The sequence below is a fragment of the Sorex fumeus genome, unplaced genomic scaffold (genome assembly GCF_029834395.1).
Source record: "Sorex fumeus unplaced genomic scaffold, SorFum_2.1 ptg000047l, whole genome shotgun sequence".
Taxonomy (NCBI): Eukaryota; Metazoa; Chordata; class Mammalia; order Eulipotyphla; family Soricidae; genus Sorex; species Sorex fumeus.
This window is the reverse complement of record NW_026606104.1, coordinates 55,642,063-55,665,673: the sequence shown is the minus strand read 5'-3', so window position 1 is coordinate 55,665,673 and position 23,611 is coordinate 55,642,063. Positions and strand designations below refer to the sequence as shown.

General features: G+C 52.6%; 1 protein-coding gene across 1 annotated transcript in view; it reads left to right on the top strand.

Annotated features, from left to right (window-relative positions):
- The window catches only part of SCMH1 (Scm polycomb group protein homolog 1), a 170,052-nt gene extending 147,889 nt beyond the window's left edge, over window positions 1–22,163 (top strand). The window contains exons 10-14 of the mRNA XM_056123374.1: window positions 3,875–4,075; window positions 5,871–6,062; window positions 12,540–12,731; window positions 20,220–20,362; window positions 21,191–22,163. Coding sequence (XP_055979349.1) covers window positions 3,875–4,075; window positions 5,871–6,062; window positions 12,540–12,731; window positions 20,220–20,362; window positions 21,191–21,316 — 854 coding nt within the window. The 3' untranslated portion in view covers window positions 21,317–22,163. The remainder of the gene's footprint in view (window positions 1–3,874; window positions 4,076–5,870; window positions 6,063–12,539; window positions 12,732–20,219; window positions 20,363–21,190) is intronic.
- Window positions 22,164–23,611: the final 1,448 nt, after the last annotated feature.

Here is a 23,611-nt window from a genome sequence, read left to right as displayed (position 1 = left end):
GAGACACAGAGAGAGAGAGAGAGCCATAGTTTTAGGCATGTGCAAAATTTTTCCTCATCACTGATGACCAGGAATATGAAAATCAATACAATAATGAGATGTCACTTCACCCCAGTGAGAATGGTCTATATCCAAAAGTCCAGAATCACCGGGTGCTGACAGGAATGTGGCTGGAATGGAACTCTCATTCACTGCTGCTAGAACTGTTGCTTCTATGTGCAGTCTCTTTGGAAAATTTTTGGAGAAAAATTAAGCTTCCCCTGCACTTTTATCTTTGAGCATCTACCCCAACAACACAAAACCACCCCTCTTAAAGGACACATGCACACGTATGTTCATCACAACATTCTTTACAGTAGCCAAGCTCTGGAAACAACCCAAGTCCAATAACAGATGAATAGGTAAAGAAATGAAAGAAATTGTCATCTGTGTGTACAATGGAATACTGCTGGCTATGAGAAAAGATGAAATCATGAGGTTGGACACAACTTAGATGGAACTGGAGGATGACATGCTAAATGAAGGGAGTCAGAAATAAAAAGGCAAAGGCCATATGATCTCACTCGTATGTGAAGTTTAAGAAAACAACATAAGAAATTAGGCAGGGGCTGGAGTGATAGCACAGCAGGTAGGGCGTTTGCCTTGCATGCAGCTCACCCAGGTTCGATTCCCAGTACCACCAGGAGTAATTCCTGAGTGCAGAGCCAGGAGTAACCCCTGTGCATTGCCAGATGTGACCCAAAAAGAAAAAAAAAAAGAAATTAGGCAGTCCCCACTGGAAATAAACCCCAAGATTTTCTCAGCAGAACTGTGATCTCAGGATGCTAAAGTAACAGAGATGCTAGACCTTGAGACAATGACCTTGGGATCTCAGCACTCTGGCAGTGGGCATGAAGCAGCAGCACTCCAGATATTAAATATTATTAATATTATAAAAATTCTTTTTTTTGTTTTTTTGAACCACACCCAGTAGTACTCAGGGGTTACTCCTGGTTCTGCATTCAGGAATAGTCTCCCAGCAGGCTCAGGGGACCATTTGGGGAGCTGGGGGTCAAACCCAGGTCAGCCTCATGCAAGGCAACCTCTTTACCCACTATACTATTGCTCGACCCCCACCTTCCAAATTAAAAACAAAAACTTAAAAGAAGTTCAGAGACTGGAGTTAAGTACTTGCCTTGAACACAACTGATCCCAGTTTGATTCCTGACACTGCATTTTGTCCCCCAAGTACCACCAGGAGTGATCCCTGAACACAGCCAGGTATGGTCCCAAAAAGAGAGAAAAAAAGAGGGAGGGATGGAGGGAGGGAAGGAGAAGTACAAGGGAGGGAAGAAGGAAGGGAAAGAAGGAGGGAAGGCAGAGAGGAAAAGAGGGGAGGAGGGAAGGATAGGAGTGGAGGAGCGGAGGGAGGAAGGAAGGATCCAAATGTGTGGTTAGGGGTTGTTGGTACTAAGGCGATGGGTATGGTTGATTTGGTAACATATTTTGAAGAGGTATGAAATTACAATACCAACACCGAATTGTAAATCAGTGCTACCTTAAATTTTTTAAGTAAGTGAGTCTTATCCATTTGTTATAAATTTTCCAATGAGCCTGGAAAACAGTCTGTGTGGGACAGAGCGGCAGTAGCTGTGTCTGTTCAGTGCACTGTCAGCTGTGGGGACTTGACTAGGACGGGAGGTGCACATCCACCATGCCCGACGGTCACTCCCGTTGTTGGCTTCTCTCAGCACAGGGTGACTTTGTCTCCTCACACTTGGTAATTGGATTCCAAGCGTGAGTGTCCAGCAGGAGTGGAGACTGCCAGTTCCTTCAGCTGACAGTGTGTGATGTCCACGTTGTCTACATTTGTCCAGTGTGATAGAGTGTGAGTGCAGGGATGGCAAGGAACTGGGGGGCCATGTTCTAAAACTGCCCCAGTATTCTACAGATTTTATCGTTTCATCTATTAAGCCCTGGAGAAATCCACCTGAAAAAAATTTTTTAATATTTTTAATCATCACTGAACTGACTGTATTTTTTCCTATTCTTACATTTACTTTATAAATTCCAAGTGTACGGTTTGGTGAATTTCAGTCCTTTTGAGCACCCTTGAATCCACAGCCAGAGTCGAGTCCTCCGGCGGCACCAGCAGTTACCTCCTGCCTCAGTTAGTCTGTAGTCTCATCTTTATTCTGCTTTCTGTCACTCTTGGCTACACTTTCCTGTCCTGATCTTAATAAAAATAGAATTAGGCTATCTCTTCGTCTCTGTCTCTTTGCCTCAAAATAATGTTTTGAGAGGCACCCTGGCAAGAGTCGCCTCTCTCTTACTGCCAAGTAGTCCAGAAACGCCTCTCCCACCACTCGCGTTTCTCATCTCTTATTGATGGACATCTGGGTTTGGTTCTACTTTGAGACTATTTTGACTGAGGTGCTGTGAACATTTCCTGTGTTTTCTCAGACATATGTTTTCATTTATTTTTCGCTACTCTACTTTATCGTGGAGATTTTTTTCTTTTTTCTTTTTTTTTTGTCTCCAGTAAAGTATGTTATTATGACACAGAAATCCTTAGAATCTCACAGCCGACTTCAACCAGTCCTTCTTTAATTAACTCTGGCTTCACACCCACCTCCAGAGACACCTGTCTCTCTCCTCTTGGGCCTTTTCTAAATTATCAGATGCTTTCTTGAGTCTGCTAAATCTATTGCTGCTTGGCCAGTCCGCTTTAAAGTTTCCCGAATTTTATGCTATCTCCTTTCTTGCTTTCTGGCTTGTCTTAGTGGAGTTTAGGAGAGAATCGAGTTAAAGGTATATTCCTATTCATCTTTTTACCCCCACCCCCACTTTCTTTTTTTCCCTTCACTCATCTTCCTTACCCTACCTCCACCTTACTGACTTTCATTCCCTTATTTCCTTCTATCTCTTTCTCCCCCTTAGATTGAGAAGAATCCTCAGAGTTACTGGCTTACTAGCCCCTTATTTTCCAAATGATAGGATTGAGGTCAGCAGTCTCTCCGCAGCCCATGGAAAGGCAACTTTTTGCCTAATCCTTAAAAGCAAAAGGCACTTTCCCCTCCTTGCCCTTCCCATGAGGAAGCAATGACAGTGTGAGAAAGAAGAGCTCCCACAGCAGATCAACAGGAGAAGGGCAAAGCCTGGGGCCGGGCCAGGGGGTTGGGAGAGGTGCGGTGGGGAGGCCATTGCCTTGAGTGTGTCCACACCCCTCACCCCCATTGAGCCAGGAGTAGCTCCCGACATTACTAAGTGTGCCTACATCAGAGCCCTCTCCAGGCCCAAGGAAGTTGTGGTTGAGGATTACCCGTCAGTGCTGGCCTCCCCACCAGTGTAGGAGATGGCCCAGCTGTCCTGACCAGAGAAACAGTATGTTATTACCACGTGAACTGAGGTATAAATCAGATACTCCAGCCCTTTTGATTTTTCTGTTTTTACTCATTTTTTTGGGGGGGGGCTGCATATTGATACAGAAGATAACAAAGGGACTCCAAGGCCTAGAGTAGGAAGTAAAGCAAGTGACCGATGCTGTCACACACACACACACAAAACACACTCGTGCCCACGCTGCCATGGTCCCACAGCTCCTTCTACATGAGAGATACGAGCACGTGAGGCAGCTAGAAAGGAAGTGCAGACGCCTGTGAGGTCCTTCCCATGTGCTTTTGAATGAGCCACGCAGAGAACAAGCTGTGTGCTGTGGCGTCGGATCTGGACTGTCCTCCCAGCAGGCTGTGTTCCTAGAGCCTCTGGCCATGCCTCCGGGACTGGCAGCAGCCGGGCTGCCCGGGAGTCCGGGCAGAGAAGGTGGGGGGTGGCGGGCTGACCCTCTGCCCTAAGGGACGCGCAGTCAGCTTCTTTGCCTCTTTGTCTCCCACAGTTTGTATTTACTTGAACAAGAACGGCAGCACGGGCCCCCACTTAGACAAGAAGAAGGTCCAGCAGCTCCCTGACCACTTTGGGCCGGCCCGCGCCTCTGTGGTGTTGCAACAGGCTGTCCAGGCTTGCATCGACTGTGCTTATCACCAGAAAACCGTCTTCAGCTTCCTCAAACAGGGCCATGGGGGTGAGGTGATCTCAGGTAAGCACCCTTGGGCCTGGACTGACTGTCTCCTGGCCACAGGGCAAACCTCAACCGATGATGATGCGTTTCTGGCAGCGCACCCGGGTCCAGCTTCATGCCTGTGTAGGTTCTGGAGAAGTGTGAGCACTCTCTTCCTCAGAGAGTCCCCCCTCCCCAACCCCACTCCTCTCCAGAGCCCCTCCAGGCCCTGCCCGTAGGGTTGCCTAGCAGAAAACACCTTCGACCAACTGAGCCTCTCAGCTGACTCCTCTTAGCTGCCCTGTCCTTCTTGTGCTTAACTTCTCCCCTGTGGAGGAGTATGAGTGTGGTACTCGAAAAACAGTTCAGAAGAAAGAACCCGGAGGGGGCCGTGTGGTGGTGTCAGGAGTTCCTCCCGTCAGCATCCGCCTCCCGTGGCCTTCAGGAGAGCCCAGAGCTTACAGACCTTCTGCTTCTCTCTTTTACTCCCCAGTCCTTAGCCCAAGGCCCAGGGCAGGGTTCAGAGAATCATTTTTTCTTTCTTTCCTGCTGGACTCAACTGCACATTCCCCCCTACCCCCCTTTGTTTTTAGAAAGAAAATTCGCTTTTTTTTTTCTCCCGTGTTACACTGTCTGTTTTAGTCATCCCAAGTCCTAAACTCTGCCCTTGACTCTCCAGACATGTGAGGAGTTGGCCTCACTCGACGGTCCCAGCCCAGACTAAATGCCCCTGTGTAACCCCTCCACATCCTCCTCCTCCTCCCTCCCACCCGTTGAGGAAACCCAGCTGACTCAGAAGACCCCAGAAATAAGCAGCTCGATTCTTTTCGCAAGTATTTATTGAGCCCTGACGGCTGTCTCTGAGGTTCTAGCCAGATCCTGGCCAGAGGAGGAGGAGGAGGAGGAAAGGAAAATAGCGCTGGCCCGCAGGAAACTCTCGCAGCTCACTGTCAGCACTGTGTTCTAGCAGAGAAGTGCGCGCGGGTGGTGTTGGAGCTGAGTAGTTGAGAGCAACTGACCTCCTGCCGAGGGGAGCAGCTGGGAGAGAATGTTGTTGAGTGCTGAGAACTGGAAATTCAGCCTTTCTGTCCTTCCGAGGCCTGAGGCCTCCGGTCACCATGCCCTTTGTTTCTCTGCAGCATGACAGGGCCTGACACTCTTCACCACCTTTTTTTAACTGCAAGCCTCTGACCTTCATCTAGGATTCTTTCTCTGCCCCCAAACTGGTTCCTGAGGGCCAGCGACCTCCCTGTTTCCTCGCTGCCCCCAGAGACAAGTCCAGAGCTCTTCTGCTTTTCAGGAATTATGGAGACGTGTTTAAAGCAAATAGGAACAGAAATCAACCCCGGCGTGGAATCATTCCCAACCTGGCTGAAATCCTAGTGCCCTCATCCCTGGTTGAATTGTACACCCAAGCCGGGGCTGACAATGGCCGCGTTCTCCTCTCCTGCCCGGCTTCTCTGATCCTATTGAATGGGTGCCCTCAGTGAACAGATTTCCTGGAGGAGGCCGAGCCAAGTGATGGAGGAGATAGAATTATGTTCACGGTTGTTTTCACAAGTTGATTAAAATCATTCCAGCATCCCGGATGAAACAGACCCAGCCTGGCCACTCCCACTATTGCAAGCCCTAGGTGGAGGCACCAAAAAAAAAAAAAAAAAAATCAAACCCTGAGGGAGGAACTGGCGGCGGGGAGGGAGGAAAGAAAGCGGGCATGGATCGCCTTTGTGGAAGCAGGTAAGTGGGAGGCAGGCAGTGGGCTGGATTCCTCCTGCCCAGCGCTGCACCGCACAGCCCCACCGACATGCTCAGCCCTGTTTGCTTCACTCCGCAGCCGTGTTTGACCGGGAGCAGCACACCCTCAACCTCCCGGCGGTCAACAGCATCACCTACGTCCTCCGCTTTCTGGAGAAACTCTGCCGCAACCTCCGAAGTGAGAATCTGTTTGGCAACCAGCCCTTTAGCCAGACCCACTTGTCACTGTCCGCCGCCGAGTACAGCCATAGTCACGACAGGTACCTACCAGGTAGGAGCTGGGATGGGGCCTGGGTTCAAAGGGGCCAGGGTTAGTGAGCAGCGCCTGCCGGGGAGCCCAGGACCACCGTCAGACCCTCCAGCCTGACACCAGCCATCCCAGCAGGCGGGTGTGTGGGCCCTCACCTCTGCCCCCTTGAGAACGCCTTCGCTCCCCGCCCCCCCTCATCTGGACTCTTTTCAGGATTTTGTCCAGGACCCACCTTCTTTTCCGGGGATTTTTACACCCAGAAAAAGGTGATCCGCGATCCCCTCCTGAGCTCCAAGCCGCACGGGGAGCCACCAAGCAGTCCCTGGCCCGTCACCCACTAGGGACCTGGCAGCAGAGGCCTCCAGGCACTCTCCCCTGCCAGCAGGAAGATTTTGTTCCGTCTCCAGATTGGGAAATCCGCTCGCCCCGTGATTGGCCATCCTCTCTTTCCTTTGGCACGTGGCCCTCACTCCTCCAGCACTGCCAGTCTGGCAAGTCAATTCAAGTTCCTGCTGTTTCTAACTGAGCTGGAAAATAACTTTCTGAGCGAACGTATGAGATCCCGAAGGGGAGAGCGGATGCCACGTGGCCAGATCAGTGACTAAGCACTTCCGAGAGGGGTTAAGGAGTGAATGGAACTCTGCCTCTGGGACCTGGAGCCCGGGACACAGAACAACGGGGAGGGAAGGAAAACTCAACCCTACACGTAGCGAGGTAGGTTCATGGCTAGGAGCAGGAAGGAAACCCTCTCACGAGCCCGTGACCTTGTCCGACCCAGAAGGGAGAAAAGAGGTGGTGCTGTCAGTGGCGGGAGGGAGCTTAAGTCGAAAAGGCGCCCCCTTCCAAGCCTTCTGCGTCAGTCTCGTCCCCAGACTGCCTTGCTGGTTTTCTTTTTGTTTCTACTTGGGGAATACTCCTGGCGTGGTGCTCTGGGGTCATTCCCAGTGGCATTCGGGGTTCAAGCTCCCAGGCCCCCTGCATTGCAGTGCCTGAGCCCAGCTCATTGTGCTTTCCCTTCAGCCCCTGTCTTTTCCACGGAGTCCCAGCAGAATCCTTTCTACTAAAGTGCCACTCCCAGAAAATGTTGTTGGGAACGTGACTGCTCACCCACTCTGCCCGCTTCTCCCTCCTGCACCCCAGAGAAGGGTTTCTCCAGTGGCTTGCAAGGAGAAACGGGACTCTCTACTCCTCCTTGAATGGTCTAGCCTGCATGGGCCCTGAAGGCGTATCTCTGACCCATCCCCTGATTTCTTTTGTTCAGGGATAACTTCTCAACCTAATCTACTTTAGGCTGCTTCCAGTTTTGTTGGGTTGTTATTTTGTTGGGTTGGTTTTTTGTTCCTTTGGGGCAGGGAATGAGGGTGTCACCGGGGCAGCAGAGCCAGTTTGGGGCTCAAGACCTTACGCCATTGCCAGGGATTGGAACCAGGATCACCTGCATGCACCTTAATGCCTGTGCCATCTCTCTGGCCCAAGGTTGCTTTCTTTTAGCATCAGAATCTCAGAGAACAAAGGGGAAATTTCTTGCGTTTCGATTGTTATACTAGAAGTCCGGGCTGGGCATGAGAAGGCTGGCTGGAGGCAGAGGTGGTTTAGTAAATGCTCAGCCCCGTTTACAAGTTCCCAAATGGCCTTCTGGACACTGAGCTGCACCGGAGTACTCGAATTAGGTCTCCCCTGGGACCTGGCCACATGGGGACGTGATTGCGGGGAGCAGGTCTGTAGCCGCTGGCACTGTTTAGGACCCAGTTCTCAAATGAAATATCATCATTAAAACCAGAAGCAACGTGCTGGTAGAACCCGTGGGACCTGCAGGGCCTGGGCCTGCACTCTGAGGTCATTTGGGGTTGGGGCACAACCGTGTCTGGGAATTGTTCCTTGACTCTTCTCCCGGGTGAGAAGAAGCCAGCTTGAGCCTCCCCTGCTCTGTGCCTCACCAAGAAAAGGACAAAAACCCACGTTACCGCGTTCCATCCTCTCGGCCCTCATTTTCAAACTGAGCCCGCCAACTTAGTGCTGACCTCCCGCGTTCTCTAACCCACGTCTCACAACGGGTGCGCGGCGGCTTGGCTGCTCTCATCCCGTCTGTTTACTTCCTTGAAGTGAGCATTTCAACTATGCCCAGACAAGCCAAAACACCGCCTGCGGTTCCAACTCTGCCGTGCTCCTTCCCTCGCCTTTCCTGCCTGCCTGCTGACCCCGGGCTCCACCTCTGAGTCTTCCTGGCTGCCTACTGCTTGGTCTCCACAGGGGCTCTCGCTGGCTCTACCCACTGCATCACCCCCTAGACTCCCTTCTGCCGGACGGTGCCCCTCTGCCCGTTGGAGGTCTGCAGGCCCACTCGGTTAGGCAGGAGCGGATGCAGCCCTCTGCCTTCTCGCCAGCCTGTCCCTCTGCACACTCGCCTCCCCCTTAAGGTCCTCTCCCAACTGCCCACCCGCTGCAGATGATGTAACAAGAATGAATATCGCCATCAAGTGCTTCCTTACTGACGCTGAGGCTACCTTTTTGCATCCCGTGTTTTGGTTTGAAAAAAAATTGCAAACTTGCAAAAATTTGGACAAATGATATAACGAGCACCCAGGCATTCTTTGCCTGCGTTGACCACTTAACTTGTTTGCGGTGCTTCCTTTCTTTCCTTTTTAAGTCTGTGTATTATAAAATAGTACGTCTCGCACCTATATATTTGTATTTTGTTAATTTACTGAACCACTGGAAAGTAACTGAACGTGAGACTTGACCTGTAACTCCTCCTGTAGATATCTCCGAAAAGCAAAGAACTCGTGTCTGCCATGGCATAACACTGGCATTTTGAGGAATCCAAGTCACTTGTCTTCGTTCGGGCCGGGCAGCATTTGTCAGTCTCAGTGTCCTAGACCCGGTGTCGGACTGTGGGAGACAGAGATGAAGCAGACTCTGGCTCTGCTTGGGAACAGTCCCCAGCTGAGAGAGAGAGATGCGAGTAAAATCCGTGCAGAGAGGTTGGAGCAGAGGCAGCCTTGCCCAGAGTCAGGTGAAACAAGAGGTCAAGGGAGGATTCTTGGAGGACACAACCCCGAAGTCCCTTCAGAATGCAGCACAGGCAGGGCCTGGGACTGTGCGCAGTGAGAGGGAGTTCCTCTGACTCCTTACAAACCTGATAATACTGGGGAAAGTGCATTACTTTAGCGGTAGTTGAAAATCTATCCAGCACTAACCCCTGGGTCGGCCCTTGGGGGATTGTCCAGGTTCCTCTCTGCTAGAGGATCCTATTTGCCTGGACAATGAGCTCCTTATCCCTGTCTTTCTAGTTGCCAGCAAGGTCTTCTGAGCTAGTCATAAAGACATTTTCCTGCCAGAGTCCCCAAATTCATGATACTTCAAATAAGTTACTTGGGGGTTTTGTTTTGGCTTGGCTTTGGGGCCACACCCATCTGTGCTCAGGGCTTGCTCCTGGCTCTGTGCTCAGGAATCACTCTTCAGCTCAGGGGACCCTTCCTGAGAAATTTTTATTCCCTGGTATAAAGCCAGAGATTTTTTTTTTAATCATCATGTTCTCTCTGCCTGAAGGATTCCTTTGAACATTTCTTATCATTGTAGTCCACTGGCATTGAGTACTTTCAGCTTTTATATCTCTGTAGTACTGTAGCACTGTCCTCCCATTGTTCTTCGATTTGCCCAAGCGGGCACCAGTAATGTCTCCATTGTGAGGCTTCTTGTTTGGCATATCGAATACGCCACAGGGATCTTGCCAGTCTCTGTCGTGTGGGCAGGATACTCCCGGTAGCTTTCTGGGCTCTCCAAGAGGGACAGAGGAATCGAACCCAGGTTGGCTGCATGCAAAGCAAATGCCCTACCTGCTGTGCTATTGCTCCAGCCCCTATGTATCTCTAGAATGATTCATTTTGTCTTTTTTTTCCCACTTTTTTGTGGTTATTTAGCACTTTAAAAATAATGCTGTTGCCCTTGATCTGATCTCTGGCACCCCCTAAAAATAGCACTGTCCCCCTTATTGTTCATCAATTTGTTCCAGCAGGGCAAGTAACATTGTGAGATTTGTTGTTACTGTGTTTGGCATATCGAATACATCACAGGGAGCTTGCCAGGTTTTGCCATGCTGCGAGATACTATCGGTAGCTTGCCGGGCTCTCCGAGAGGGGCAGAGGAATCAAACTCGGGTCGTCGGGTCGGTCGCGTGCAAGGCAAACGCCCTACCCACTGTGCTATTGCTCCAGCCCCCCCTAAAAATAGGTAAAGGTAAGGTAAGGTAAAGGCCCTCCCGTTGATCGTCGATTTGCTCGAGCGGGCCCAGTAACGTCTCCATTGGAGACTTTGTTGTTACTGTGTCTGGCATATCGAATACTCTCGGTAGCTTGCCGGGCTCTCCGAGAGGGGCGGAGGAATCGAACTCGGGTCGGCCATGTTGGCCGCTTGTAAGGCAAACGCCCTACCCGCTGTGCTATCGCTCCAGCCCCCTAAAAATAAATGAAAATAAAGATACCACCATGCTGTCTTCTAGCTTGCCACAAAGGTCTGCTGCCACTCTTCTTTTTATTCTTTTATTGAATCACCGTGAATTACAAAGTTACTCAAGTTTCAGACATACAGTGTTCAAACACGAAGCCCTTCCCCACTGCCACTGCCTTCCATCAGTGTCCCCAGTTTCCCGCCAGCCCCCAGGCCTCCCTCTCTGGTGGGCACTATTTCCCTTTTACCTTTTGAGGCACTGTGGTTTACCGACAGGGTCCTGCATTCCTTTCAGCACCCAGTCCTTGCCCAGGGTGGCCACTCCCCTCTGCCCTTGCCATTGTGGTGCCTTTCCTGACCTATCACCGTGGCTTCACACTCAGAGAAAATGAGACTCTGCTATCTCTCCTCCCCGTTGGTCTCATGCCTGAGTCTTTGTTCTCTGGCTGCTCTTGCGGGCTTTTTGATTATCCTGGGTTTTATGATGCTGCGCCTTAATAGGTTTTTTTTTCCTTTCTGCCTTTTGTGCTCAGGGTTCCTTAAGCAGCTTAAGTATGTGGATTTATAATTTTCTCAGCTCCGGGAGATAAGGGTAAATCACTGTCTCGTGCTCAGTCTGACTTTAAGCCCTTGGGTATCAAGCCTGTTTCCGTGATTCTTTACAGCAGTACAAAAAACCCTTCACCTTCTAAACACAGAAGTCATACTGCAGACCAGTGTGCTAGAATAGAGCGATCACCAGAGTCCCTGAGTGAATCCTGAGCAGCAGCTCTGTCCAGTAGCTGAGGAAACCCATAAAGGACAATGTGACAGCTCAGTGGCTGGGCCCCTCTGCAGGGGCAGAGAATATCGCGGCCAGGGCAGAGGAGCTGAGGTGTCCGTAGAGCCCATCCAGAGAGAGTGTCTGCAGGTGATCCCGTGGAAAAGGATTAGGGGCGTTGCCTGGTGTGGATGGGACTGTCAGGATGAGAGTCCCTTGACAAAGACCATTATTGCTGTTCTCTGACCATCATCAAAGCAGCTTCTCCCGTTCTAGACGGGGAGGCTGTCTGCTGGCAGAAACCAAATGTCTGAGTGGCAGACCCGAATTCCACCCCACCTCCCGAGCGCCACACCCTGCTCACCCCACTCAGCCATCCCGGCTCCCTTGGATTTTTCTGTTTAATGAAGCAAATCTGAAACAAGGGTGCACACATGGCATGGGCCCTTTGAACCCAGCCCTCTAGCCAGGCCTCCTAACACAGCATCTCTAAGATGTCCTACTGACACTGCAGGGGGTCATCTCCTAGGCACCCTCATCCAAGCAAAGGTCGCTCTTCCCTCGCATCCCAACTCCCTGCCCTGGCCTCTTACCTGCAAGGCAGTCTCCTGGATCATAGAAAACTCCATTTTTCTTTTATTTCAGGGGACAGGGCTCAGAGCAGGGTTCAGGAGGTCCAGGGGTCCCATGGCGAATCTTGGCCAACACGACTGGCAGTCCTGTGCAAGGCAGCCTGGGCTTTGTGCCTGGAGGTCCAGGACACACCCAGTGGTGCTGGGGGGTTGGGGATCTTCCTCACATCAGATGCATGGTAGGTGTGACTCCTAGCCAAGTTTTAATGAGGTTCTCCTCTTCAGACCAGACCATCAGTTCTAGGAGGAAGAGTCTCTCAGGGGGAAGGGGCTGGAGTGATAGTACAGCAGATAGGATATTTGCCTTGCATGCAGGGGACCGAAGTTCTGTCCCCGGTGTCTCATATGGTCCTCCAAGCACCACCAGGAGTAATTCCTGAGTGCAGAGCCAGGAGTAACCCCTGAGCATCCCCGGGTGGACCCAGAAAGCCAAACCATAAAACTAAAACTTCACAAAGAAAAAAAAAAAGTTTCTCAGGGGACCAAAGTCCAGACGGTGACTGGACTTGACTGAAGTCAACCCGTGAGAGCCAGCGTGAGGGCAGCTACACCGGCCTCCTGTTTGGGCCTCCTCTGGGACCACCCAGACAAGGCCCTTTGCGCCAGTGCTGGGCCTGCTCTGATAGTCTCTGCTCTCATCCTGCCCTTCCTATTTTCCAGGTGAAACCTTTGTCCTGGGAAACAGTCTGGCCCGGTCCCTGGAGCCACACTCGGACTCAATGGACTCTACATTGCACCCCACCAACCTCGTCAGCTCCTCCCAGAATCTTCGAACCACTGGATACAGGCCTTTGCTTCCGGCCTGTGGCCACCCACTGAGCTCTGCCTCAGCCGTGCGCCGGTTGTCCAGGGGTAAGCTCCAGCCCTGCACTCATTCCCCGTCCCTTCCTCAGGAATGAGCTCAGTCAACCACTGCTTACTGTTTAGATCGGGGTCTTTGGCTCTTGACCGGGGTCCTCGGCTCTTGGGAGATAACAGAAGCTCTGGGCATTTAGTAATGGAAGCCAAGACCCCAGTCCCAGAGCCAGAGGGACAGAGAGGGTGGGATCTCTCCATTAACTTAGGAGCGAGGGTCTGAACACCATCCACTGCCATCAGGATGCAAAAATCCATCCCTCCTTTCCTTGAAGGAGCTCCCAGCCTGCAGGGGAGACCCATACTCAAGCACTGTCGCTCTGAGACACAATCTTGAACTCACAGATTTGGTTTGGGCAGTCTGAGCAAGCTACAAGGCACACCTGACTCAAACTCAGAGGGACACTGTGGCACTTTAGAGCCAGGGTGGGGCATGTCCCACCTGCAGGCCGAATAAGGACCATGGATTCAGAGGGTCTGTATATGTGCTGCCCACAGTCCTCCCACCCGTATTATGTGGCCTGCTGCTGATGGCACACATATCCAAATGGCCCTTGGCAGAGACAATAAAAGGTTACCCACCCCACTCCAGAGGGTAATTGTGTGAATGTCCGTATCAGAGATAGGAGTGTAGAAGAGCTTTCTCACGATCATGATCATTCTGTTGTTTGTCGATTGCCTCGAGCAGGCACCAGTAACATCTCCTTCGCCCTAGCCCTGAGATTTTAAAAAGTGCTATATTCAAGGCTCTTTCAGGGTTAGGAGAATGAGATCCATCATTGTTACTGGTATTTGGCATATTGGGTATGCCACGGGGAGTTTGCCAGACTCTGCTGTGTGGGCAGGTTACATTCGGTAGCCTGCCAGGTTGTCCAAAGCAAGAATGAGATAATAAGATGTCTTCCAGGAGCTGGGTTTTATAGTCTCTGGTTCTTGGCCGTTGATGGGATTACCTGGCACCGGGGGCAGTTGGTGGGTGTGACCCCTGCCTACTGGAAGATAGAGGATCTGGGTGGAGGATGCTCAGCACCGATTTGAGCAGGCTTGGAGATCTCAGCCCCGGGACCCGCATGCCTTTGTTCCTCTGCCAGTACCTTCATGCTTGTGGAGATTGGTCTCAGCATGATTGTGGCTGGTTCTGGAGGTCTTCGGCTGCCAGGGCTCTGCTTGGGGCGGGGAGAGAAACTCAACCCACCCCCCTCCAGGGGGCCCCAGCGAGGACAGTCAGGCGCCGGGGCAGAAGATTCTGCGCTGTTCTCTTCTGGGAGCTGAGTTTTATAGTCTCTGGGTCTTGGCCGTTGATGGGATCACACCCATCTTAGAAGAGTTTTCTAAGAAGACAATTTAGCACAAGTAGAGGAATAACTGCATGTGGTTTGGTTTTGCTGATACTCAGTGTAGAACTACTGAGGCTTGAGAGATAGCACAGTGGGTAGGACACTTATCTTGCACGCGGCTGACCCAGGTTGGTCCCGGGCATCCCATCTGGTCCCCTAAGCACCACCAGGAGCCATTCCTGAGTGCAGGTCCACAAGTAACCTCCGAGTACTTCTAAGTGTGGCCCCAAAATAAGTAAAATATATAGTATGGGATTTCAAAGAGAAAAGCCTGGAAATTACAGGAATATATAGTAGAGAATGTTTTTATTTGGAGGGAGACTTCCAGAGCCAAGGGGCCACTCTTAGTAATTCTTGGCCACCTTCTCTGGACAGAATGATGCTAGGGCCCAGCAGTGCAGCATTGTGTAGGCTGAGCAGTGCTGAGGGAACCATGCAGTGCCAGAGACAGAACTCAGTGTGGCACGTGCAAAGCCTGTGCCCCAACCCTGTGCTACTGCCCCAGCCCTGTAGAAGAGGATTCTAAATGCTGGAGGAAAGTGTTTGGTGTTGATCTTCAAGGCCGTGAGAAGCCACTAAAGACTTTTCATGGGGCCAGAGCAATAGTCCAGGAAGGAGTGCATTTGTCTTGGACGTGGCCAACCTGGATTTGATCCCTGGCTTCCCACATGGTCCCCCAAGCACCACCAGGAGTAATTCCTGAGTGCAGAGCCAGGGTATTGCTGGGTGTGACCCAAAAAGACTTTGGCGGGGGGGGGGGGGGGGGGAAGACTTTTCATTCATGGCAGGATCTAAATAGGATTTATTGTTGGTAGGCCTATGACTAATGTATTGAGGATGGATTTGAAGGACAGAGCCAGAGTAAGTTGTTAGAATAGGTCAGATCTGGTAAGAGGTTTGTAGAGCAATAGATTTGAAACTGTACATAAGGTAAATTTAGTCATGTTCAAGGATGCAAGACAAGAGTATGGAATGGCCCCCGGGGTCTCGGGGAGGCTGGATGAGTTGCTAATGTCATTACCCCAGATGGAACCAAACTTAAACAAAACAGGAGGGGAGGGAAGTCCTAAAATACTCAGAGGCCCTGGCGGTGATGGTGCTGCTCTGGGTGTCAGGGGCGAGAACTAAGCTAAAGGCACATATTGGGGAATCATCAGCAAAGAGATGGTAGGCGAAACTCTATGGTGAATGACATCCACTTCCTGAGAGTGTGTGACCAGTGGGAAGAACAGATGACAGAAGAGTCATCTTCGGGAGACTTGAGGGTGGACAAAGAAATGAGAGTGGATAGAAGAGGGTGATGTTGTCACCCCCAGGAGCATTTTCAGAGAGCACAGTGCAGCAAGAGGATAGCGTAATGACAGTGCAGCATCTGCCAGGACCTGCGGTTGGCAGGTAACTGGTGGCCTTGGCAAGTGAGAGCAGACTGCAGTGGGCACAGGGGCTGGATGTGAGACAGAAGGACAGTCGCCCTTCAAAAGAGGGTCCCAAGTCAGCACCGCGCAAGCCTCTCAGTCCGAGGACTTTGGTGTTCAAGAGAAAGAAACCAAGAGGAAAGGAGAGAGGAAGAATTCAAGGGCAGGGCAGGGGTGAGATGAGCAGTCCAAAGCAGACAGGTGAATCTGTGTGAAGCAGGAGGGACTCCGTGTTCTCTCAGACTCAGGGAAGACTGACCATGGCCGTGCACGAATGAGAGGGTCTAGGGAAGGAAGAGCCCAGGAGTCCTGAAAGACTGTTCTAAGGAAACGGGAAGAGGCTCACCGGGAAAGGAAGCACTGGGCCCAGCTAGACGTGGAGACTGCCAGTTTGCAGGAACTGTGATTTCCTGCTTTGGCACCAAGATGTGTGTTGAGAAAGGATGGCTGGAGGGTGATTGCAGTAGGGCCAGATGAAGCAGGGAGCAGGGGGGGTGACATAGAGGAATCGGTAGAGCTTGAGAGATTAGAAGCCTCGGGTCTGGGCGGAGGAGGGAAGAGAGAAAAGCTGAGACGGAAGGAGAGGGACAGTTGAAGCTTGATTATGCTGCTTCTTGGTGATTCTAGTGGTTGCAGTAGACAGAACACAAGAGTTGGGAAGATGGGCAGTTACAGCCAGAAAGTAGAATGTTGAAAATCCTCAAGTGGTATCATGCCAGGAGGGGGAAGGAATCAGAGAGAGGCTTTGGGACTGGTGTTTGAAGTTGAATGTGAGAGAAAGCAGATGACTTACCTCTGTAGAATTGGCAGGGATTGGGATAGAACAGAAGGAAGCAAGCCGGGTGCCCAATGGCCTTTGTTTACCAAAGGGTCAAAGCCTGGAGATCCAGAGGTCAGTGAACAGGAATAGCAGAAGGTCCGTTGGATGTGACCTCTGCAGAATAGGAGCTTTCATAGGAGGATGATCTGAAAACACCCTTGGGGACACAGGAGAACGCTCCCTCCATGGGCCCAGCCCTGGGATGTGTGAGTTGTGAAACACGGTGACTCAGTCATAAGGCCTGCAGCGCTGAAAAGTGGCCTCGGCGCAGTGAACAATGCCAAGGCGTGAAAAGACAAGCTGGGAGTGGAATTGAAAATCCTAAGGCCTCCGAGTCATGGAGCAAAACTCCTGGTACGAATCTCAGCCATTCCTGGGTGTTAGTCTCCTGTTTTGTTGTTTTATGTTCCCCAGATGAATGCCATCTTTCTGTGTCTATCCCGCTCTTTCCGACTCATTTCGCTTAACATGATACTTTCCATGTAGTACCACTTGTATGTAAATTTTGGATGGGGGGTGGGAGGGATGCTGGGACCCGTGGTGGTGGAGGATGGGCGCTGGTGGAGGGATGGGTACTTGATCATTGTATAACTGAAACCCAAGCACAAAAATTTATAAGTCTATAACTGTACCTCATGGCGTTTCACTAATAAAAAAAATTTTTTTTTAATTTTTTAAAAAATCGTAAGGCTGGCTCTCCACCATTAGGAGCTCTACAAAATCCACTTTAGCCACACACTCAGGCATGACTGAATGCTTCGTTAAGTTAAAAAAAAAACACTTTTAAGGTAGGAAAGATGGGGGCTGGAGATCGTACAGCAGGTAGGGTGTTTGCCTTGCACGTGGCCAACCCGGGTTCAATCTCTAGGATCCCATATGGTCCCCTGAGCCCACCAGGAGAGTGATGCCTGAGCACAGAGCCAGGAGTAACCCCTGAGCACCACTGGGTTGGCCAAAAACATCCAAAAAATAGAAAGGCAGGAGAGCCAGCGTGAGCCCTGGGCTGCCAGGGCCCTTCAGTAGCCCCCAGGTACCACCAGATGTGGCCCCCAAATATACCCAAAAAAAGACATTTCCATTTCTCTCTACTTAGAAAATTCCAAGGATTTTGTGAGCTTTGTGCTAGAAACAGGAGTGAAGACCAAACTTTTTTTTTATGATCACAGTGTTACAGGGACATACCAGGAAATAGGGAAGGGAACACTGTCCTCCCGTTCATTTGCTCGAGCAGGCACCAGTAATGTCTCCATTGTGAGACTTATTACTGTTTTTGGCATATCAAATACGTCATGGGTAGCCTGCCAGGCTTTGCCGTATGGGCGGGATGCTCTCTGTAGCTTGCCGGGCTCTCCAAGAGGGATGGAGGAATCGAACCTGGGTCGGCCGCGTGCAAGGCAAACGCCCTACCTGCTGTGCTATCACTTCAGCCCAGAGAAGATAATAAATAAACACAAATGTAGCACTGCACTGTAGTACTGTCTTCCCATTGTGCATCAATTTGCTCAAGCGGGCACCAGTAATGTCTCACAACAAATTGTGAGACTTGTTGTTACTGTTTTTGGCATCTGGAGTACGCCACGGGGAGCTTGCCAGGCTTTGTCGTGCGGGCGAGATACTCTCGGTAGCTGAAATTATTTTAAGTAGTGGTCTGTGCCGGGGGTGTGGGGTGGGTAACTAGATGAGAAGGGATGGCGTAGGGAATCGAAGACTGTCTCGTGGAGGTCAGAAAAGGCTTCTGTAAGGAGTCAACATTAGAAAAGAAAAGAAAGAAAATTACAGACAGGAAATGGCAAGTTGGAGGATGAAAGTACAGTCTGTGCTAGAAGCATCAAGAAAGTGGCACGTCTGGGGCACGGGGAGGAACGGGGGTGGGGCCAGGGAGTGACAGGAAGTGGAAGTCAGGAAGGAACTGCTGTTTGCGGGACCTTCCACACCAGGACTCTGTAAACTGTGGGCCATGAACCCATACGGGGTCACTTAAGTGAATGTGGAATGTGCGAAAAGAAATTCATGATTTATCATCAGTAAATATTTGGTTTGTTTGAGTACTTCTATGCCTATATTCCTGGGGTGGCATCAAGTTTCTTGGGTGGATGGGGTCACCAGCGGAGATCGTTTAAGCAGCCCCCCCCTCCGCTCTCCTGGCCTGGCATGGGTCTCAGGGTTCACTTCACGTACCCCGCAAGGCTGGGCACAGAGCCCGCAGGGAGACTAGGGTGATGCTGTTACTTCATTTAACAGGGAGACTAGGTATAGGTAGAACACTTGCCTTGCCCTTAATTGACCCGGGTCTGCTCCCCAGCATATGACGCACCCACACACACACACCCCACCCCCAGGCCTGCCAGGAGTGATCCCCGAGTTCAGAGGTTACTGAAGTAAGGGGATGCAGAAGTGAGAGCCGGAGACACATGAAATGCTTGGTGGGACGGCGAATTCCGGGATTAGACAAGTAACATTCCTAAAGCTGCCAGCACTTCCTTAGCTGATCGATGCGAGAAGAGGAGGAATCAGAGGGAGGGAAACACACGTCCCCGGCAGAGCGGATCAGAATGCCAAAACACAGATGTTCCAAAGCTCACAAGGAAGTGAGCGCTCAGAGCCAGGTTTAGATTAAAATCTTGTCAGGGTTTCATGGGGAAGCACTGAGTTAACTTGAGATTTCTGGCAGCCAAGGCAGAGCTGTTTTCTATGTCCCACGTTTGGCTGTAGTGAAGGTCCCTGGTCTTCAGGCCTTAGGAGAGTTAATATTCATCACGGTTTTTCTCCCTCGGCCCCAAGGATCTGGCTCTAATCTTGCCAGACTACCAAAGTCTCTTTAAAAGTGGTCCCCTGGGGCTGGAGAGATAGCACAGTGGGTAGGGCATTTATCTTGCACACGGCCGACCCGGGTTCAACTCCCAGCATTCCATAAGGTCCCCTGAGCACTGCCAGGAGTAACTCCTGAGTGCAGAGCCAGGAGTAACCCCTGTGCATCGCCGGGTGTGACCCAAAAAGCAAAAAAAAAAGTGGTCCCCAGTAATCAGCCACAAGTCTGTGTGAGGTAGAGGCTAGGGAAGATAAAGAAGGGACCAGTATGACAATAATAGCTGGAAAATGATCACGGTGGACAAGTACTGAGTGTTGAAAGTAGGTGAAGGGATATATATACCTGACAACCTTTCAGTATCTGTATTGCGAAACACATGCCCAAAGACAGGGAGGAAGAGAAGAAGGGAAAGGAAGAGAGAGAGAGAAAGGGGGGGGGGGGGGTACATACCTGCCATGGAGGCAGGCTGGAGGCAGGGGTTGATGGGAGGGAAACTCGTACACTGGTGGAGGGATGAATGTTGGAACACTGTACGACTCAAACGTAATCATGAACAGCTTTATCAAGTAAATCATGAAAGGCTGTATCCCAGTAAATCAATTAAAAAATCTTAAAAATAACAAATCCGTATTTTTTTTTTTTTTTTGCTTTTTGGGTCATACCCGGTGATGCGCAGGGGTTACTCCTGACTTTGCACTCAGGAATTACTCCTGGCAGTACTTAGGGGACCATATGGGATGCTGGGAATCGAACCCAGGTCGGCCACGTGCAAGGCAAACGCCCTACCCGCTGTGCTATCGCTCCAGCCCCCCATATTACTTTTTATAAAAAAAATGGTCCCCAGACCCAGAGAGATAGTTCAGTGGGTAGGGTGTTTGCCTTGCAAGCGGCCAGCCTGGGTTTGATCCTCAACATCCCATATGGTCCCCCGAGCCCTCCAGGAGTGATTCCTTAGTGCAGAGCCAGGAGTAACCCCTGATCATCACCGGGTATGACCCGAAAACAACAAAAATTAGTCTCCAGACCAAGGTAAAAGCTGCCTTTCCCCCACCCCTGACCCTGAACCCTTGTGAGCCCCTCACCTCAGCCCCTCCTCTCCCACAGGGTCAGAGCGATATCTGGAAAGCCGGGACACCTCTCGACTGAATAGCCGGGACCCTTCCTCGTGGACTGTCGAGGACGTGATGCAGTTTGTCCGGGACGCGGACCCTCAGCTCGGCCCCCATGCTGACCTCTTCCGCAAACATGTAGGTGCTGCCCCCGCCTGCCCTGTCCAGCCTTGGTGGGCGTCTTGCTCCTGCAGCTGTGGGCCAGAACCCCCCACAGCGCATGGGCTTCTGCGTTTGCTCTGGGTCTCCCGGTGAAGCTGCATCTTGGCTCTGACAGCACCATAATGTGCCCTGCGGTGGGGGGCTCTGAGTCACTCCCTAAAGAGGCCTGGGCACTCAGGGCCAGGCCAGGGAGGGTGCACCTCCTCCCCGAGGGAGGCTCACTCTCCCAACTACCCACCCTGACCTACAAGCCACAGGGCCTGGGCCCACATTAGGGAGGCCCCAGGCCTCCCCCCTTATTAGCCTCCTCCTCACTCTGCTCCTTCCTGGGCGCTGACCTCGCTGCTGCCCTTCCGGCTCCAGGCACTGACTCCCCCTGCAGCCTGCATGGAGTACAGCCTCTTCCCAGAGCCCCTGCTGAGCCGTGCTCTTCAGCCATTTGGCTCTGTGAAGCAGATCTGTCTGTCCCCTTCCTTTGGTCATCCCCGTCTGCCCCCACCAGGTGGCCAAGAGAGGGTGCTCTGTGATCAGGCCCCAAGTTGCCACAATGGCTGGGTCAGTACCAGCTTGGTGGCCGGTGGGCCCTGGCACAACGGGGAGCACGCCCGTGACAGTCACAGGCATGTTATCCACGGAGGCTTCCTGGAGGAGGAGACGGGCTTGAGCGGGACCTCACCGTTGGGAAGGACAGCAGAGGCGCCCGGGAGGGAGGAGCTGGCACCGCCTGGAGGACTGCAGGTGGGGGGAGGCCTCAGTGGGGTTAGCCTGGCCGCCCATGACCGTGCCTCCTCCCGCCGCCCGCAGGAGATCGACGGCAAGGCCCTGCTCCTGCTGCGCAGTGACGTCATGATGAAGTACATGGGGCTGAAGCTGGGGCCGGCGCTCAAGCTCTCCTACCACATCGACCGACTGAAGCAGGGCAAGTTCTGAGCGGGCGGCCCGGCCTGCCCCGTGCGGGCCCCGCAGGATGGGGGGCGTCCTCCCCCCTCCGCCCAGGGAGCCAGCCAGGAGGGTGTCCTTCCATGAAGGACGGAGGGGCAGCAGGCCCGGGGCTGGCGCTGCCTGTCCCCCCACCCCAGCCCCACCGTGGCGCTGGCTCCCCTGTATTTATTCCTCCAGCCTGGCTGGCCGCTCTCCACGAGTCCGAACAGCTGCCCAGTAACAGCGGACAGGCAGGGCTGACCCAAAACGAAGCCAGCCCTGCATTGGCCCGGGAGCCCAGTCCCTGCTGCCGGGGCTGGAATGACCCCCACTCCAGCGCTCCCCACACTTCTGACTCATGGTGCGAACCTCTCCCTTTTTTAAAAAGAAAAAAAAAGAGGAAAAAAAGAAGATCTTTTCTTATTGCTAATTTATTGTTTCTGGCACTGGGGCAAGCCCCTCCGGGCTGCTGCTCCTCACCTCCCGGACACTGGCTCTCAGGAGCGGCTGCCCCGCAGAGACACGGTCCTTTTCACGGCCACTCCCGCAGCACCTTCTCTCTGGGGCGGCCCTGACCCCCCATGAAGCCTGGATACCACCCCACCCCCTCGCCCCCATCAGAGTTGGGAGGCCTGGATGTGGGCGCCCTTTCCCTTCCTTCCTCAAGGGGGCGCTCCCGCTGCCCCAGCCCCTCCCTGCCCAGCGGTGTGGAGGGGAGGGTCTCCCAGCGGAGTCTGGTGGGCCACATCCACTCTCCACACGCTTCCTATGTAAGCACGTCGACCTCGGAGCCACCCCTGCTGCTGTCGGGACTTATTTTATGTCGATCTGTTTCTAAATAAAAGACAACACGGATGCCAGGGTCTCTTTCATGCAATCACTGCCCCCAACAGCAGGTCAGTGTGCTTCCCCAGGCATGGACACGGCCCTCCCCTGAAGCTCTGCCTCCTGCAGCCCCTCAGGATGAGTGAGAAGGTGAGCACTGCCTGCCCAGTGCCCTAGGACAGGCGGTGGAGGAGGGCGGGGTTGTCACTCCCTGCCCTGAGTGCCAGCAGGACAGTGATGGAGTCCACAGTTCCCCGCAGAGGGCCCCTCTTAGTTTCTCTTTGGGAGTGAGGAGAGATGCAGGCTAGGGTGGCCGGCACCATCCCCACCCACCTCAGTGATCACGGGAGTGAGGGGTGGGCTGTCACCTGTGGGGGAGTGTTCCTGATGGGTCACAGCAGAGAAGCAGCTGCCCTCACAGGGACATGGACACTCCCTGCAGCGGCAGCACGTAGTCTGTGCTGGTAGGAATTATCTCACCTGTTCCTCGCAACGCACACACCCACGGGGGCAAAGAGCAGCCCCGTCGTGCCAGGAAGTGGTCTGGTTCTGCACCCAGCAAGGGCTTCGTGCCGAGGCTCTTGTGACTGGTTCCCTCCTTGGGGTTCTGGGTCTGGTTTTGCAAGGCCCAAGAGGACACTTGGGAGCCCTCAGCAGGAACTGGTTCACACATCCACCACCCCTTTACACTTACTCTTCTCCGGGGCCTTGGCGAAGTGGTCAGTGGCCAGCTGGCATCAGAACTTTTGAGGCCGAACAGACCCGTCTCTGCGTGTGAGCCTGGCCTGCAGCACCAGAACTGTTGCCTGCACCTCTTGGGCCAGTTAGGACGGGCACCCATGAGCAGACAGTGGGTTCCTGGTACCCACTGCACGCCAGGCAGGACCCAGCGGGCAGTGATGGGCAGACCTGGGCGGGCCAGAGTGATTATGGTTAATGGACACAGGCTGTGACCATATCCCCAGCTCCAAGGTCACTTTCCTGATCCTTCCTACTCCCAAGGATCCCAGTGGCCCCTGAGGTGGGTCACAGCTGACTGTGCTGGGCAGTGAGCATCACCTTCCAGGCCCTGGGGCAGGAACAGACCAGCCCTCCTGCTTCTGGTGCTCCTCTTCAGTTTCACATGCTGAAGCTGAAACTCAAGAGCTGATTTCCCAGTGCCAAGTTTGGTCTGTCACATACAGTCACAAACGTCCCACGGGAGGACCCAGAAGGGTCCGGAGCATCAGGAGGCAAAGAGAAGGGAGACCTGGAGAGTCTCAAGCCATGGGGTCAGGAGCTGTGAGCTGTGGATACCACAGCAGTGAGCAGGAGGCAGGGCCCGCAGAAGGGGCTCCGGGGCCCCTCACCGTAGTCTGTTCCCCACCCCCCCACCCCCAGCTTTGACCTCAGCCCCTGAGGGCAAAAAGGAACCAGCTCTGTGGGCTTTCAGAAAAGCCGCTCCTTCCCAGCAGAATCTGGTCCAGCGGTGACCCCGGT